Consider the following 19,744-nt stretch of genomic DNA (forward strand, 5'->3'; position numbering starts at 1 on the left):
TTAGACTTTATTTATATTTGAGAGATGGTCAACAAGTAGAATATGCCCTTTGATTGAATTGTAAGAGTCGTTTAGACCCATAAGAAATTGCATAACACATTCTCTTTGGATTTGATCAGAATATGCCTTCATGGCACCACAAGAGCAAATAGGAACAAGAGAGTAGGAACCAAGTTCATCCCAAAGAGCCATTAGTTTAGTATAATACAACGCAACAGACATAGTATCCTGCTGTAATTGTGTGGAACTCTGGATTTGAAAAATCCTGGGAGCAAGACTTTGTGTCAAACGCTCTTTTAAATCTTGCCAGACTTCTCTAGCATTAGTTGAGTATATGATGCTTACTAAAATGTCCTTGGTGACAGAATTCAGAATCCAAGACAATACAAGATTATTGCACCTAACCCACAAACGGTGGTTAGGATCATTCTTATTTGGTTCTATAATTGAACCATCTATAAATTTGATCTTGTTTTTCACTGAGAGAGCCATCACCATGGCTCTACTCCACGTTCCATAAATTTCTCCATTAAAACTTTGAGACACCAAAGCATTTCCAGGATTATCAGAATGATGAATATAAAAGGGATCAGACAACACCTGGATATCGGCACCATTGATGTTGAAATCTGCATCATCACCAGCCGAACAGCCATTTTTTATCTCCTTAGGTGCACGTTCTGCCATTGAACTCAATGCTCTGATACCATGTGAATTTTCCTCATGAAAGACGTAAAGAGGAAGAAACGTAAAGGGGGGAAAGAGTAAGGCAGAATAGGCGAGTCAATCATATCCTTTCATTCCATTGTGCCATATATATACAAAGGTTTTATTACAACAGTACAAGAGGAGACTTTCTTAACGAGAAGGTGTTAAACTTGGAAGGATAGGAAGAGAGACGTTTGAGAGAGGAGAGACGTTGAAAATTTTGAACGTTGTAAGGTCGTTTGGATAATGCAACCTCTTGATCCAGCGTTACAACTAAATTTAACATTGTATCATTCAAATTTCAAGGCGTCACAGGTGACAATCGCTAATCTAATGGCTGCAAGCCATTGAATCTGCTGGTTGTCTGATAATTTATCGAAAATAAAAAAATTGTCTTGCAAGCATCATAAACTATTGTTAAAACTATCATGAACCGTCGATGTGCTGCAAACCATCAATACTCAGTCCAAAGATCTATATATATAATGAAATAGACTAAACACGAATGATGACAATCAGGAATAGCTTCACACGAACTAAGACTTGATCCATATTAAACTAGTATTTATAAACACATCAAGAACTTCACATTTTTTTAAAATACTTTTTAACACAAGTTTAAAGGGTTTTATTTTTATCCCTTAGATAAGTGGTGTATATATATATATATATATATATATATATATATATATATATATATATATAGTATTGAAATCAACCAACAACCAATGTGCTCGGATGATTAATTTTTTTTTTTTGCTTTCTGTCACTAAAAACCGTGAGAAAAGTTGCATTCTATTGCTAAAACTAGGGCCAAATAGATGGCCATTGTAGATAGAAGTAGTCAGCCTATATATATATATATATATATATATATATATATATATCCAGATTGGTGCTCCTGTTTAAGTGAACTTGTGGGCAGTTCCAGCGTGCCCGATTCCTAAAGATTGTGATTCTTCGCATGTTTTCTTCCACTGACCCTGGTCATAGTTTGACAATCAACAATGTGAAGTGGAGTGATACACTACTAAAGGTAGCGTAGTCCTCTCTCTCTCCCCACAGGAGCACCCTTGTGTGGGGATGCCAACGGGTCAGATTCAGATCGAATATCCAACCGAATTGCTTTAAAAAAATTGGATATGAAAAGAAATTTAACATCCGATCAAAAATCGGAATCATAGTTTGACAATCAACGATGTGAAGTGGAGTGATACACTACTAAAGGTAGCGTGGTCCTCTCTCTCTCCCCACAGAAGCACCCTTGTGTAGGGATGCCAACGGGTCGGATTCAGATTGAATATCCAACCGAATTGCTTTAAAAAAATCGGATATGAAAAGAAATTTAACATCCGATCAAAAAATCGGATTCATAGTTTGACAATCAACGATGTGAAGTGAAGTGATAAACTACTAAAAGTAGTGTGGTCCTCTCTCTCTCCCCACAGGGATGTCAATGGATCAGATTCAGATCGGATATCCAACCGAATTACTTTAAAAAAATCGGATATGAAAAGAAATTGAACATCCGATCAAAAGATCGGATTCATAGTTTGACAATCAACGATGTGAAGTGAAGTGATAAACTACTAAAGGTAGTGTGGTCCTCTCTCTTTCCCCACAAGAGCACCTTTGTGTCGAGATGTCAACGGATCATATTCGGATCAGATATCCAACCGAATTGCTTTAAAAAATCGGATATGAAAAGAAATTTAACATTCGATCAAAAAATCAGATTCATAGTTTGACAATCAACAATGTGAAGTGAAATGAAAAACTACTAAAGGTAGCGTGGTGCTCTCTCTCTCCCCACAAGAGCACCCTTGTGTAGGGATGTCAACGGATCGGATATCTAACCAAATTGCTTTAAAAAAATCGGATATGAAAAGAAATTTAACATCTGATCAAAAAAATCAGATCGGAGTCAGATTTAAATAAATATCTGATCAGATAATAAACACCTTAACAAGTATATCTGAATCCGAACTGTAACTTGATATCCGAAGCCAAGCCATGAGCTGATATCCGAATCAAAACTATATCTTGACATCAGAATCTGAACCATGAGCTGATATCTGAATCGAATATCCGAATGCAAACCGTGAGATTTGATATCCATGAGTTGGTTGAAATTGCAACCTACCACAATGGTAAGATGTTTTGGGCAAAAGGTCTAGCCAAACGCACCAACTTAACATCATGGTATGATAACAACATAAATTTTATATGAAAAAAAGCCTGACTAGTCTAGTTGCTAATGACTTCCATAGAGTTACGAATAAGAATGGCCATAGAGTTGCCATATACACCATTTGACTTTAAATATTTACTGTTACATCCTACAAAAAAGTTTATTGACTACAATATAGTCCAATATGATCATTCATGTTGGTGAGAAAGCAACATTAGACAAAGTGAAAGTCAATTTGATTATGCTGCAATGAGAATTGTTAGACAAGTTCTGAACAGATCTAGTTTGCAGTGTAACAAACCATTTTTTGGTCTGCTATCGCTAATGTCCTGCAAGAGGCAATGGCGCTTGTAAGGGTTTCTGAGACAGGAACATCTGAGGCTTTACAGAAGATTGTGAAATTTAATAGAGGCTGACCAGACCTGTTACATACTTCCCATCTGAAATGCAATGAAATGGAAAGGGCTGGAACTGGGTTCCATTCAGAGTTTTTTATTGTCTTTCATATCCATTTGCTATTCCGTTTCTGTTTATGAGGTATAATTGTAGTTACAATACTGAAAAGAATTGTTGGATTTGGGCAGTTCTATGTCATTGGGACCTTACTTATTGCCATGATACTACAATGGCAGTGTTTTGGCTGTCCTAATCTCTTGGATGGATAGATTTTGCTTGTTTTAGAGAGTGTGGCTCGCTCCTTAGGACCCTGTGAACTGGTCCTTAGCACACTGGACTATTAGTATCAGGTTTTTCTTTTACCTTCTTGGCTTTCCAATGTGCTTTTACGCTATCATGGTCACCTGATGCTTACTAGGGAATATCTTGTGTCACATGCGTATGCCTGTTTGGGTACTAACTTGTGTATATGCTATGGGGGATTGGCTGGGGGTGCTGCTTTGGTGAAGCAAACTTCATAAGAAGAACAGAAGAAGAAGAGCGCCTGGCTGCTGCAGGAGGAGTGGCTACAAAGTTCATGGGTAGAGGCAGAAAAAAAGAAAATGCATTGGGGTTTCATGAGTTGGACCTTTTCTTTTGTACTTTTCTTTCATTACAATTTCCAAAGGGTCTCAGTTTTCAATTCATGAAAAGTTATTTCTTTTACATTTTCGCATTTAAAGTTCTCCTTTATTACACTTTACTAGAGACGCTAAGGCTTATTTTACAATTTACAAAAAGTTTCTTTTAACTCGATGCACCCCATATCTATTCCCTGTTCACTTTATATTGAGGTGCAACATCAGATTCCAGAGTGTAAGACGTTTTCTCCTTTGAATGTTCCAACTGGAGACAATTATGAGGAAATCTTCTCTTTATTTGCACACATGCATATCGAGGGCCGGAGCCAAGGGAGGCCCGCATGGGCCATGGCCCAACCTCAAAAAGATTTTTTTTTTTTAAATTTACATGTAAATTTTAAGAAATTTCACTTGTCATATATAAAATTTTTGAAAAATGATATTTTTGCCCCTATCAAAATTTAGAAACTTTAATTCGGCCCCCCTCAAGAAAAATTTCTAGCTCTGCCCCTATGCATATCCATATGTATAATTTGTGTCTGTGCATGTGTCCTCTAAAATTTTGTTCGCCTTTTCCATTGTGATCTGGATGTTAAAAATTATACGTCTTAAATGGTCTGTAAAACTGATTTTTCAGGGTGGAAAGCTCCCTACCCCAGAGCCTTGTGAAGAAGTTTTCTCTTTTATTGTAGTCAGCAATAAAGGCATGGCAGAACACTGCAAAAGTGGATGCAAGGGTCAACTTCTTGTTTGATAAGCAAAAATCACCGCCCGAGAAGCATGCACCAGTTGTGAATGTTGACAAGGTATGCATACCTTTCTGGTTACCTTTCTTTTTTATTCCCATATATATGGAATTCTACTGGTATATTTGACAGTAGTTGGAGATTATGCTTGGCTTTGAAAAGCAGTTGGACTGATCCTTCTTTTTTTCTCCCGATATCATGTGTCACAGCCTGTGCAAACCTGTTCACTGATTCTCCTTAAAGTGTATGGACATGCAGCTATTTGGTTTAACAAGCATAATGCCTAATGGGCATAAAATATGTGTTTTCATTTATTTATTATATTTGGCTAATATTCAAATTATGAATGTAGATACATATAAAAAACTTAGCTAATTAATCAAATTACATTTCGAATTAGATTGTATTTAAAAGTTAGATTTGGACCAGATTTGCATATGGCTTAAAAGTCATAAATCGGATTCGGATGGATTCGAATGTAGATTTTAAAATCAGATACAAATATGGTACAATATTTTTTTATCTGAATTCAAATCCAAGTCCGAATCCGAATATATGAATATTCAAAAAATTAGATATGGTAAAAGGTATATCTGATCTGAATCTGATCCGTTGACATTCCTACCCTTATGGGCACTTGCGAACTTCTTCCAACATCAGTTCGATTGTTACAGATTGGTCTTTCTATTTATTTCTGAAAGATTTGCAAATGGGGGATGAAACAAAAGATCCCAATAACCTTCCCTCCACCATCTGGCTATGTTCAATCGAACAGCTTTGAGGCCACTTGTGAGATATGTGGATAGCATAAACGTGAAATCTCACGTTCTCTCTCTCTTTCTTTATATATATATAAACAGGGAGAAAAAGGTGCACTCAGTATTGTACTCCAATACTGAATGTTGAAAATATCCATCATATTTTTCTCTTAATTGTCCATCATATTAGATTGAAAAATACTGATTAGATGGCTGAGTGACTCAAAAAAACCAAAATCACCATTCAGTGTATATATATATTCCTATGACCCTTTGCCTCTTGTTGAAAGATAAATGATCTCTAGGATAATAATTTAGGGTATACTCCAATTTGTTTATTTTTGCTCAATCGTTATATGTAAGACATACATTTACGATTGTTAATTAATTTAGTCATTGACCTTAGCCATAGTGAACCCAGATGCATGAATTTTCGTGCTCTAGTATGGCTAATAACTAAAAGACCCTTAGTTTACCCTTAAAAAAACTTTTTGTAAAATGACAAAAAAAAATGAAAAAATAAAGACTAGAAGATATTTTTAATAAATTACCAAAATATCCTTCCCTCTTTCACTGTTCTGTGTGCACAGTATACACAACTTTCTCTCATCAAAAAGTACCGACATTAACGGATGACAGTAAAAAAGATGGAGCATTTTGGCCATTTTGCAGGCATGCTCTCCTGCTCTCTCGGTTACTTCCGAACCCTCGACAAAAGTAGTTCTTTGTCTTTGTTCTATGTTCCAGCTGTAAATTCATTTGTTTTTTGAGCTGATCAATAAAAATAGGAGGCTAGTTTCGGTTTTAAGCTCATGAAGGGTCAACTTCCTATGCTACAAAAGAGGCACATCAATATACAAGTTGGAGCACCAAGAGACACCACCCTAAAGCACTCAAAATGAACATATGATATTATGGGGAGATGAAGAGAAGGGTGGGGACTTTGGTTCTCTTGGACAGCATATTGAAATACTCCTCTTACTCACCCTAAAAAAGAAGGAGGCACAACCTTCAGCAATTAGTTGGTTTTAGAATACTTCCAATGCATGGTGGAGTTTGTTTATGAATTAAGGATCTAACACTTGAAGGATCTAACACATACTCCTTATATTCTTATATAGAGAAATTGCGCCCAGCAGGTTTATTTCATACTTTATTTCAGTTCATAGGCAAACCCACTTCTTCAAGACCTAAATATTACAACTTTTGATCTACTTGAACATAAAAGATGTTAACCAGGGTCATCAAGATTGGGTGGAATGGGTCAATTCAAATAAAAATGGTAGGAAGGTGATGGAATACCATGAATCTCGGCTTGGATATTATAAAGGGCCAAATGATGACATTAATTAAGTAACGAATCAAAAGCAGAAAAGCAAGATTTTGAGTATCATAAAAAACATGCAAAGCACATTAGAGGGAAACTCATTTTAATGCAACATTGACATTCTTGTAGATCATGGGGTTTTCACAATATTAATCAGACCTTATCAGCTTCATATTTTTTTTGGGTAGCACTTATTCCAGCAAACAAACGAACAAGCAGCAGGGAATACAAGAGGCGACCATAAATACTTCACTTAAAACTATATACTAATAGTAACTCTCTCTCTCTCTCTCTCTCTCTCTCTCTCTCTCTCTCTCTCTCTCTCTAACCAAACACAGCCTCAAAAGACCGCAGGATGTTTGTCCCGTTCCTATCCATGATGTGGGTAACGACGCCCTGGTAGACCTTGTAATAAAAGCTGGATACGTTCCTGGCCTCGATCAGAAACCGGCGAGTCTCCGCTCCAATTAGCTGAGAAGCCCAGATCTGCCCCTCCAACACCCTGACAAACACCAAGCCAGTGACGTTGCCTACAGCAAACTGGGCTTCCATGTTGAACTCAAGGGACGTGCTTGCGTCGGCGACATCCTGCCAGTGTCCCTGAGAAGACGGCAGGAAGGCAGCCATGGCCGTGTATGAGATGCTCCCAAGGAAGAGAAAGAGAAGAGCCGCCTGGATACAAGCTGGGTGCATGGCCATGGTTGATCTATTCTTGGCTTCTTTGCTTTCGTTGATCGGTTGAGGTGATCGACTATATATTGGGGCAGTTCAGAAGGGTGCGTTGTACTCTTAGATGACCACGACATGTTGATCACTTTATGCTTTCCAATTCCAAGGGCTTCACAGATGACAAGCGCCAATCTATGGCTGCAAAACCGTTGGATTGTTGGTCAACCAAAAATACATTCATGGAGTCAATTGGTGGGAATACCACTCGGCCGGAAAATTGGATGACTTCCTTGTTATATCCCATCCATTCTATTATATATATATATATATGTATATATATATATAAAAAACAAACTGACTGGATGTCCAATACAATATGATAAACAATTAAGAGGAAAAAAAAAAGTGATGAGTCTTTTTGTCATTTAGTATTAATTTTCATATTTTTTCTCTTTGTTTGTATCTCAACTATTCATATGTTTCAGATGAATGGCTCTCCTTAAATATTTGGGTAACTCTAGGTAGCTAGAGTCTGTTTTTGACTAATGGGTTTTTCCTTTTAGGAATCAAACTGAGCTATGTATAATGTTCACTCGTTGGACAACAACTACTTATCTTGTGAAGATCAATTACATAGCGCTGAGTGCACACCTATGTGCACATAACAAATATAAACTCAAAAACCACAAAAAAAGAAAAAACAAAAAGCAGGTGGGGGCATTTTAATTTTTTTTATAAAAAAATATGTACATTTTAATCTCTTAATATTTTTAGAATTCCCTTGTTATCCTTCCAAAAGTCCATCTTTTTTAGTTTAACAAGGGTATTTTAATCATTAGTCATTACATGCTTCTGTGCATGCACGACGGTGTGCACCTAACCAGCTTCGAAGATGAATACCACGATGGAGAAACTAAAACAAAAGATAGTATGAACTTTCCAAGCTCTACTGTCTGGCTGCTATGATAATAGATCTATGGGCCACACTGGTCGATGAGAAGGTGATTGAATGCAAACTTATTTTTTTGGAGACAATCAGAATACAAGGCGTGAGGACTTTCTTTTTATGTTATTCTTATCCAACGTGAACTCTTCGAATCCTCGGTGAAAGCTGCACGTCATGAACGACTGATCTTTGAAATTATGCCTCATGGAAACTACTACATCGGTAAATTTACGTTGCAGATAATCAAAACCACTTTAGTTATTGCATAAAAGATCTGGTTTTTGTCCTAATGGTCTGGAACCTGCCAATATGGCATATAGAGGGTACGGCAATTTGTTAATAAGAAAAACAATGGTGATGGGGAGCCTTCTGGTAATCCCCTGTTAGCGATTGTGGCTGCGGAGCAGTCATCAAGGGAAGAAAAGATCATGGAGGATATTCAAGTGCTTGAGGAAAATTGGGAGCCCCAAAATTATCATTCTGCAAGATGCGTGTCAGAAAATGGTGGAGCCGTTCCGATGGTCGGCTATAGGTTGCCTGGTAAGGTCGCCTGGTATGGTTTAGATTAACTACGAAGCAGTTTTCGTAAGCTTTCTTCCCAATGGTTGAACAGAGTCTTTCCTCGTTTCACCATTTTGGAATAAGGAAAGTTACTGATAAGAGTTCCAAATGAAGAACTAAATATCGTAACGCAACCTCGTTCCTGGTTCGTGCATCGAAAGTGCTTGATGGCCTCAAAATGGCTTCTGGGTGAGCAAGGGCCGGGCTGCCAGGAACACGATTCTCAGAATGAAGGTAAAGTAAACTGTAACTGAGAACCCAACAGAGATCAGACAAGCCTGCGATCAGTTCTTCTATGAGCTTCTAGCGTCAGAGGAGGGATTGGGGGGATTTTTCCAATTGCTTTAGAAGGTCTGATAGTGTCAACGGAGGAAAACTTTTTCCTTCTTCAACCTGCGTCCTTGGAAGAGGTGAGAAGAACTGTTTCTCATCTGACCCAGACAGTGCACCTGGATCAAATGGTTTTCCAACTACTTTCTACCAAGACAATGGCATTATGTAGGCAAAGATCTTTTGGACATGATAAACTCCTTCCTTCAATCGGGCATGATTGTGAAAAAGCTTAACAAGGCCCACTTAGTGCCGATTCCTAAGAAGCAAGTGGCTTGCAAAGTTCAAGATTCCAGGTCAATCACATTATGCAACTCAACCTACAAATTCATATACAAACTATTAGACTTGAGAATGAAGTCTATACTTTCCCGGATCGTGGATCAAAGCCAGCGGCTTTCTTGCCTGGTAGAAGGCTGAGTGTCAATGTAATACTCACTCATGAGATTCTTGACTTCCTCAGCCAATATGCAAGCCCGACCTGCTACCTTAAAATTGATCAGGTGAACTTGTATGACAGGGCTAACTGGTCCTCCTTGCTTGATGCTCTTAAAGCTCTTGGATTCTCGGACACGTGGGTAGATAGATTATCAGCTTGTTTCTCCACGGCCTCAGTATCCATCGTGTTAATGGCTCTCATGTGGGTTCTTTGATATGAAAGGAGATGTGAGACAAGGGGATCATTTATCCCCATATTTATTTGTCGTTCTCATGGAGGCTTTTGCCCGTTTCCTCACGTATAAAGTATCCAGTGGAAAGCTAAAAACCCCTTATGTCTCTTTTCTTGGTCCCCACCCACCTAACCTTTCATATGTTGATGATGTTTTTATTCCATCTAAGATTGAGAAGGAATCACTTATGGAAACTCGGCAATGTATGGCTGATTTTGAAGGCAAGGTAGGGTTGAAGATTAATCAGGATAAATCGGGTGCCATCCTATTTCACGCAGACCAGCTTCAGAGTGATATGATAATTTCCATTTTGAAATGGGAGAAGATCCCCTTGCCCTCCATTTATTTGGGTCTGCCCCTGTTCATTGGGAAGATGAACTACTCAATATATGGGCGCCTTTGATAATCAAGGTTGAAAACAGGTTAGCAGCTTGGAAAGCGAGAGTCATATTTCATATATGGGGAGACTCTGTCTTCTCAAGCACGTGAGGAGTCGGGTCATAGGTTTCTGGATGACAGGGAAGAGGCATAAACTTTAGGTTTAAGGCAGCTGGTTTGGAACCTAGTGATCATATGGTGAGAGCGAGTGGTGGAAGAGGTCGGTGGTGGAATCGGGTCGGGAAGGGCAGTTGTAGCTAGGTCGGGGGATGGTGAAGGCAGGAGATCAGTGGCGGGAGTCAGATTAGGAAGACTAGTTGGTGGACATTGTGATGGAGATAAAGAGGGTGGTTGTGGGAGAATGATCGGTGATGCGGGAGTAGGTAAGGGAATATGTACTTGCACAATGGCTGTAGGAGGATCAGACGAATTGGTGATTGAGGTTAAAAGGAAAAACTCCTTCATCAAAGATCACACTTCGATCCACCATGATTTTCTGAGTTTGTTTGTCATAGCACAAGTAACCTTTGTGTTGACTATTGTAGCCCAAGAAAGCACATTTGGCTGAGCGAAACTGTAATTTGTGAGCATTAGAAGGTCGAACACATGGGAAGCAAGCACAACTAAAAATCTTCATAAATATGTAATCAGGTGGTCGTTCGAATAAAACATGATAGGGCGATTTCATTTTTACAATAGGAGAAGGCATACGATTAATTTGATAGACTGCTGCAGTGAAAGCAAAATCCCAAAGCTGTTGTGGGACACCGACATGAGCCAAAAGTGTGAGCCCAGTTTCCACTATATGTCTGTGTTTTCGTTCAACACTGCCATTTTGTTCATGAGTATGAGGACAGGAGATTCTATGTTCAATGTCTTGGTGTTTATATAAGAGTGCAGTGATCGATATTCTCCACCTCAATCGCTTTGGAAAGACTTAATTCTGCAACCAACTTGTTTTCAACTTCCTTTTGAAATGTTTGAAAAACAGGCATCACATCTGTTTTATTTCTGATAATAAATATCCAAGTGTACCAAGAAAAAACATTCACAAAAGTAACATAATAACGATAACCATGTATTGAATCAACTGGGACAGGTCCCCAAACATAAGAAATAATCAACTTAAGGGGTGCCTCTACTGTACTTTCAAATGAATGAAAAGGTAAGGTATGACTTTTTCCTAACTGACATGTTTCACAAACTTTATTAGAGCTTGAACGAAACATAGACAAACCAAACTTAGATAAAATATGACTAACTACTTTCATGCAGGGATGTTCCAACCAATGATGCAAAGTATCTATAGTGGCTCTTTCTCCTACTAAAGTCGTGGGTATGTATGACGTCTTTTGTAGCTCCACCTGATAAAGTCCACCTTTAGTTTTTCCTTGAAGAACTCACCCAGTCTTGCAATCCTTAACAAAACATTTGTCATTGTGAAACTCAAATATTGCATCATTATCTTTAGTAAACTGTTGGACCGAAAACAAGTTTTTTGAAATTGATGGCACATGTAAGATTTGATTCATACGAAAATCTGAATTTGCAGCCTTAAAGAAAGAATTTTCAATGGAAGATATGAACAAACCTATCCCATTGCCGATTTTTAGTTGATCTTTGCCTTTGTAGTCTAAATTTGTTGACAAGTTGTTTAAATCTGCGTTGACATGATGAGTTGTCCCAGAGTCTGGATATCATGCACTATCTATCTCTTCGGAATAAACTATAGCAGCATTGACCTGTGGTGACTTGCCTTTCAGAAAACGATATTCTTTGCAATGCAGCGCACTGTGACCTGGTTGGCGGCATGCTTGACAGATGGTGCGGTAGTTTGTAACCATATGACCTGGATTTCCACACCCGTGACAGACTACTGAACGACTTGCTCCAATTCGACCAGAATTCAGGTTTCTGTTTTCACGGCCATGTCGATTAAATGGCCTGTTTGAGTAAGCTCTGTTTACTTGTTGATTGCCATATGCAATATTAGCAATATGGACTTTGCCTGTTTCAGGTTCATTTGCTTCACATTGAGCTTCATGAATCAAGAGAAGACTAAGGAGTTCCTCGAGTTCAATTTGTTCAACTTTGGTGTTCAAATAAGTCCTCAAAGCTCCATACTCATGAGTTGGAAGACCAGCAAGAATGTAAGACATGAGATCGTCATTCTCTACTGGTTTACATGCCAATGCCAACTGATGTGCAATGCCTTTTACTTTGTGAAAATAAGAGGCAATGGAGTCTATACCTTTTCTTATGGATTCAAGTCGAGCGCGAAGCCTTTGTATCCGGGAACGAGAGTGGGCTGCATACTTGCATCTCAAAGCACTCCATACTTCATGAGTCGTCTTCAATCCTACTATTTGACTATGTACAACATCTGTGAGGGAAGAAATAAGCCACCCAAGTAGCAGCTGATCCATCTTTTCCCATTCTATATATGCAGGATTTAGCGCTGCTTCCTTGTCTTTTCAGCAAGGAGAAATTTTGCAGGACACATATTTGTGCCATTAGCATATCCCATCAATCCGTAGCTTTTGAGAAGGGGAATGAACTGAGATTCCCATAACAAATAATTGTCTCTAGATAGCTTCACTGCAAGGAAGTGTTGCAGGCTTGTTGGTGCTGGAAGAACTGAGAAAGTGCTGACCACCTATTGTATTGAAGACATTCCAGCATTGTTTTGAGTTGACATGATCGATATGAGTGAGAGTAACAGCAATGTTTCAGCAGGAACAAGCCAACAAAAAGGAATACACCAAAAAGGGAGTGACGAAAAAAATTCACTAGTGGGCCGCCAAATCCCAAATTCCTGAATAGAAATTGAAGAAACAGGGGAAAACAAGGTATTCAGCTTCAGCAGTCGCAGGGAACTTCACAGCAACAGGCAGTCCTTCTAAAATTCACAATTCTTCAATGTCTGCTTCAAAAAATCTGAAAATTGGTGGAAATGTTCTTCAAAAGTAGACGATTTCAAAATGCCCATGTTCGACCTTCACAGCCGATGAAGTTGACAATGCCAGCAAAAAAACAAAACACGACAGGTTTCAAGCAGGTGGGTGCTCTGTTCTGCGATTACTCAATGCAACCTGTTTGCCTGAAGCTCTGATACCATAACAGAAACTATAAATTCTCGAGGTATAGAGAACAAAATTTTAGGCAAAAATGTTTAACATGGTTCAACTCTTGTAGAGTCAACATGCACGGCCAAAGGCTAATACTCTCTCAATCTCTCATCCATTACCGTGAGATTGAGAGGTTCTATTTATAGTGATTTTATAGTTTACAAGCTCTTTATCCACTAATTTTACATATGCAGATTTTGTAGGGATTGAGTTTCCCTTGAGCTGATCCTTTCCTTTGATGGTGGCTTGATCAGTATCTCCTTGATCTTCTCGTGTGATAGACATATCCATATCTCCTTGATCTTCTCGTGTGATAGACATATCCATATCTCCTTGATCTTCTCGTGTGATAGACATATCCTTAACACTGCGCTAGCATTTGTTTCCTTCCTTCAGTTGTCTATGCCAAACTCAATAGTAGGATGGCTGCCTTCCTTTGGGGTGATGTGGACCAAGGGACGAGGCCTTACTACATAGGCTGGGGGCCAAGTCTGCAAACTTGTTTAAGAAGGAGGAACATGTATGAAACTGATTGAGGAAGTTAATTTGTCCAAGTTAGCTATTTTTGCTCTTCATGTCTGTCAAATCCAATGGATGGCCAAGGTTGATTGCCAATAAATTTCTTAAATGGAGAAGACTATGGACCACGCAGAAGAAAAATAGAGATTCCTGGTTCTTCACAAGCCCTGTATGCGGCTGGAAACATATTTACAGCGTCACTAAATGGAGTTCTGGTGAGGGAATCATAAGCTTTTGGCAGGACAATTGGTCTAGTAGTTGCTTGATAAACCAACTCATTCTTTATGAAATTGGGATCTTGGAAATCTGGTTTCAGACTTATCGTGTCTAACATTATTCTCTCCCCTGACTTCAATGTTTTTCTTAGGTGTATGAGAGTGGAAAGACATTGCATCAGTAACAAGGCTGACTGCTTATGCTTCAAAAATACCCTTGTTCAAGATCTAAACTCTCATGATATTTGGAAGCACATCAGACGTAAAAGGCAACAGGAAAAATGGAGAGAATGAGTCTGGTATGCACAAACAAACCCACGTGCCCAATGCAATTTGGCATGCGAGGTAGATTTTCTGTTCTAGATAAGCTTCAATGAAAGGGCATCCAATTGGCCAATCACTGTTTTATCTGTAGAGAGGCTGAAGTATTTTTTGACCAGCTGCTGTTCCAATGTAAGTTTGCTGCCAAGAAATAGGACTTAGCAAGGAAAAAATTCCACAAGAGAAATCAGCTACATCACAATGTTGTTAGAAAAATAAAAATAAAAATGGTTCTATGCTAGTTTCAAAAGGGGATGAGTTTGAAGGTGCTGGAATTTTTGTTTTGGGATGATTATATCATTTGGTCACTCAGAAATCCCATAGTTCATGAAAAGGAGGAATTTAACTTTAACATTGAGGTGCAGAAGATTTGGATATATAGTGAAGACAATTGGATTGCTGTGGCTTCTAAAGAATATGAACATATTTATCTTCGAATCTGGGCAAGGACGAGATGTTTGGCTGGCAGTTGGCCTTGCCTTCAGCCAAACTAAGTGTGCATTCAAATTGTTTCTCACAGCAACCCAAACAAAAAAATTTGCTGCTTATGGTATGAAGAGACAATGAGAAGTTTTCTTTAGCAGTGGGTTACATAAGTTTGTTGGATATAACCTAACTCCAGAAATTGGCTTACTTCTCTGGACACTAAGATTTGTTGGAATGGAGCTGATCTCTTGGATTGTTCACAACTCCAACCAAAAGAGATGACTCAGTGGGCTGGGTGATTGTTTTGAAGGCAGAACGGTTTTTGCTTTAGAGTTTAGTATATTGTCTCCCTTATACCCCAAGGTTCATTTCTCATTTAAAGATCCTATGCCGGACATTGCAACAATCCTGCTCAAGGTGCTTTAAGGCTTTGTTTTGGTTTAGTTTTTTCCCTGGTGGAACTGGCCTCAATGTTCCTCTGTATAGCATTTTGGTTTTCTTTTTTCTTTTTTGTTGAGCAGATTTTGATTATTTAATTCAACTGGAGCGATACCTCCATTAGGATTGTTTCTTCTTCTTCTTCTCCATCTTGCAGCTTGCTAAAAAAATATTGTTTTTTCTCAAAAGAAATAAACAAACAAGAAATTTATGATTAGACGATCCCCACCATTTGACCAAGACACTTTGATCCTCTTATCAAAATGTCTGATCCCTACATAGTTATAAACTTGAACAAGACTGGTGGGGACCTCTAGACCCGGCTTGACAAATTCACGCCCGAGTGTAGACCCCAACTCCAGGATCACTCGTGGGAGCCAAGACTAACTAAAAACAAATTATATTTACAAAGACTTATCCCTGCTGGACAGCAACCCCGGCTTAATAGTTCCCTAGGTCAAAGATACAAGTGTATTTACCCGGAACGAAGGCTTCAAACCTATTACAATGCTAAGGGGATCAAGGCTGGTACAAACGTGAGCACTCTCACAACTCACTCATCATTCATTCCAAACCATTCATACAATCCTTAAGAATGGCCAAACCATGCCCTTTCCCTTTGGTGGTCTAGCTACTCGCAACCGTGTCCTTGGCAAGGTGCCTTGGAGGGACTACCGACAGTAGCAAATGGCTAGAGCCTGGCTTAGAAAGGAAAGTGCACCCAATTACCCACGTTCTATAGGGTGGTTAGAAGTTACCTTGCCGATGAGAGATCGGCTTAAACAGCAATAGGATTCGAGAGAAATCCAGTGGTGAAGCCACTCTCAGATATCGCAGCATGATGGTGAGGAGGCAGGGGCTCGGCCCACCTGGCCGAGGTTGCCTAGGCGCCTGTGTGGTTGATCGGCTGCTGTAGGCTATGAGTGCAGCAATAAGGCCGTGTGAAGTTGTCGCCTGCTGAACTGATAGCTCTGATCTGAACACAAACAACCTTGGAGATGAACCTAACTAATGGACTCCAAGGGGTAAGGCCATGCTCCGAACAAGGAGCTGAGCTCGATATGAGTTAGATGGGTCCGGTCTAGGTAGATCTGGATAAGGTATGACTCAATGGCGATAGGGATTGGATGGTACGGCTAGAGGGAGTGGGTTAGAGTAAATGCTAGTGAGTTAAACATAAGAGCGGTTAGGCTTAGGGAATGTTAAGGGATGGCTCGTGTGATGTGAGGGAGTAAAGGCTAGAGGTTAATGATGAGGGGAATGGTAATTAGGAATGATATGGCAAAGTCTTAGAGTTATGACTCGGGTGAGAAGGGTGATTAAGGTATGAACGGTTGTGCCAAGGTGGGCAAGTGAAGGGTCATGCGAGAGGCAATGGGGAGTAAATGGACTTAAGGCTTGGATAATGATGGAGTGAGGTGTTAACGATGGAGTGGTGCTAGGTGGCGAGCTATGAGGATGAAGACCCTTGAGTTTGTATGGGTTTAGGAACGAGAGGAGAGTCCAACGGGTGGAGGTAAGGGACACTTGGCATAAGTTAGAGATACTTACCTTCATTCTTCATGATTATGGAGGTGGTGCGTGGAGTGATGTGAGGGAAGGGATTTAATCCTTTTGGAGGTTGTGATATGCGAGTGGCCTTGGGGCCTTTGATGGTGACACGTGGTTCAATGGATGGCTGGGATTGATGGTGCTTGAGAGTTTTGTAACTCTCGTTTTAATGAGAGGGTGCCGAAGAGGTAAGAAAGGTGACGAGCGAAGGTGTAACGCTCAGCAGCTCGCCCTCTCGTCTTTACTCGATGGAAGATCAAAAGATTGAATTTCCCCTTGTAATAAAACCAAACTTTGATTATGTAATTAATATACCAAAGGCAATTGAGGGATACCTGCAAATGATGAGCATCGATCGGGTTTCACCGAAAATGAGGCAGCGTTGAAGAATTCCGGCGGCAGCAAGTGATTTCCGTCCCAAGGCTGGATCTCACTCGATTCTTGTCCGAATTTGATTAAACTTAGATTGATGATAGCCAGGATCTGGGCGATCCTAACTGAACAAACGAGAGAGTGAAAACTGCCTGGATTTTGCTCAGAATTGATCTGAAACTTCCGCCCAATTTGCTGTCTCGATTCTGCCTAGCCGAGTGTGGGCTTTTTTGCACGGATTGGAAGTTGGCTAGCAGAGATGAATCTCCTTTACTTGACACCAATCTGAGAATTGAAATTGAGGTGATTGGTGTTATCGTGGACAAGTTCTCAAGCTGATTCACAGATGTGTTCAATGCAATTTGACCGGCCTTCTGCCGGTGAATTCCGATGAACGCCTCAAGCTTGTCACCGTGAGAGATAGTCCAAGAACTGTGGCTTCTATCTTCCTTTCCAGCAACCTTTTCTCTGATTTTGGCCGAGGTAAAGAAGCTTACTAGGGTCGATTTCTGGAGGCCTCAAGTTCTGCTCGGGAAGGAAGGGACCGGGAGATGCTTTCGGTACCAACCTGATTTCCAAACAGCCGGATGTCTCTACTTGAGTACTAGTCGGTAAGAACCACGGACCGATCTTCTCCAAGTCTTCCCTTGATCTTCTTCCAGCTTCTAATCTCTTCTAGGATTGAAGAGAATGCACCATGAAGAAGGTAAGCAGTCTGCTAGGGGATTGAGCATAGGATGAATACAACAATGGAGGCCGGCAGCTTCCTTGCACAAATTCAGCCTTTGATTCAGCAGCCAGAGCCATGGGCTGTTGTTTTGGAAATCCTGGTCACCACCATGAAGGGGCGAGAGGAAGAAAGAAACTCCCACACAGGGAAGAGAGACAACGAACCAAACTTTCTTCTTCTATTCAACTTTGCATAATGAAAAAAGACTTACAAAAGAGTTTAAGTACTTGAAATAAAAACTGGTTCTAACACATGAACCGAGACACTTGCTGAAATGAAAATGACTCAAATTAAGCAAATGCATAAAGGAAAATGAACCGAGACGGGACGTCTTGAAAGCTAGAACCCCTCGAACCTTGTGAGCTCGAGGTGGCGACTTGTCTGGGTGCTGCCCAGACTCAGTAAGTATCGAGTTAGCCTTACCCATGAGGGCTTAGCCATATAATTTGTCTAAGTTAGGAGTTAGACTAGCACGTTGGACCCGGTTGTAGGACTAGACTCTCGATTCGAACTTGTTTCAGCCGGGTCTAGGTCTTGATATGCCTTGAAGTTCTCGGCCCTCTGTCCATGTTCAGCTGTTGATGCTCTGCCCGTACTTGGTCGCTTGGTGCTCCGCCCACTGCACCTACACCAAGTATTTTGTTAACCTCCCTAAGCTCTAATTCCTCTGTCACTACAACCGGTCTCCTGAAGCCTCGGGAGATATTCTCTTTATGCTTCTGGCTGCTCACACCTAACATCATCATCTTGGTGTGAGCTATACATGCTCGACCCTTCTTAGCCGAGTATGCTTTGGCCTTGCTGACCACGTCGGCGCTTCTCTCCTTCGGTTTACGCCCTTCATTGGCTGCGCGTTGGCCCACTGTATCCTTTGCCTTTAGCCTCTCTTGCTTGGCAGTCAAGTTGTACCCTGCCTCGCTGCGGCTTAGGCCCTTGTTACGAGCTGTTGGCCTAGCCTCGACCACTCTCTCGGCCATCGTCGGCTGGGATAGATTTAGGCTCGCATCAAAGACACTAAAGAAATCTGATTTGAGGCTACAATCATTGACAAACAAAACATGATATTTTTAAATCCAAAATGAAAAAAATGATAAGGTGATCCCCACAAGCCCGAGTGAATTTTTTTCAAATAATTAAATTGGTACTAGTCCATTCATGATCAATAAAAGAAGACAACAACATTTGCCAAATTGACAGCTATTTAAACACCATTATGAATTGATACAAAGGTTAGGGTTTTCAGACCCTAATCCTATAGATTTGGGACTACTAAGATTGGTCTATTGATGCTATCTCTACTTAGGCAAATAATGAAAAAAAAAACAAAGGAAAAGACATTGATTTATCACTCTTTCAACCAACCTTAAAATGAGGTCCACGTCCTTCTATGTAGAGGAAGGGGTGAAGCATGAACCTAGATCCATGTAAATAAGATTTTGAATCTTTGTAAATATAGTTACATGAGTTTGGACCTCAATACATGGATCCTTTACACACTGAACAAGATTTAATGTCCATATTAAAAACAAACTATAATTGAACACTTTAAACAACATTTGATTACAAAACAATTTCCTAAGCACCTAAGTCAGACATATTTGGCATCTGAGTATACTCTTGTGTCAATCTCCTTGGAGAGAAGTCACCTTTGAGAAATTTAAAAAATTTATAGTAGGCAATTAAATCAAAATGGAGAAAAATAGTCATGTAGAAGAATTAGTCACTCAAACTTATTGACTGACC

General features: G+C 39.8%; 2 protein-coding genes across 2 annotated transcripts; both read right to left on the bottom strand.

The window, feature by feature from the left end:
* Nucleotides 1-687, bottom strand: LOC116254842 (uncharacterized). Its single transcript, XM_031630488.1, has one exon. The coding sequence runs from the start codon at nucleotides 685-687 to the stop codon at nucleotides 1-3; it is 687 nt and encodes a 228-aa protein (XP_031486348.1).
* Nucleotides 688-11,998: 11,311 nt separating this feature from the next.
* On the bottom strand, nucleotides 11,999-12,727 carry LOC116254917 (uncharacterized). Its single transcript, XM_031630608.1, has one exon. It carries the CDS (start codon nucleotides 12,725-12,727, stop codon nucleotides 11,999-12,001), a length of 729 nt encoding a protein of 242 aa, XP_031486468.1.
* Nucleotides 12,728-19,744: the final 7,017 nt, after the last annotated feature.

The sequence above is a fragment of the Nymphaea colorata genome, chromosome 1, assembly GCF_008831285.2.
Source record: "Nymphaea colorata isolate Beijing-Zhang1983 chromosome 1, ASM883128v2, whole genome shotgun sequence".
Classification (NCBI taxonomy): domain Eukaryota; kingdom Viridiplantae; phylum Streptophyta; class Magnoliopsida; order Nymphaeales; family Nymphaeaceae; genus Nymphaea; species Nymphaea colorata.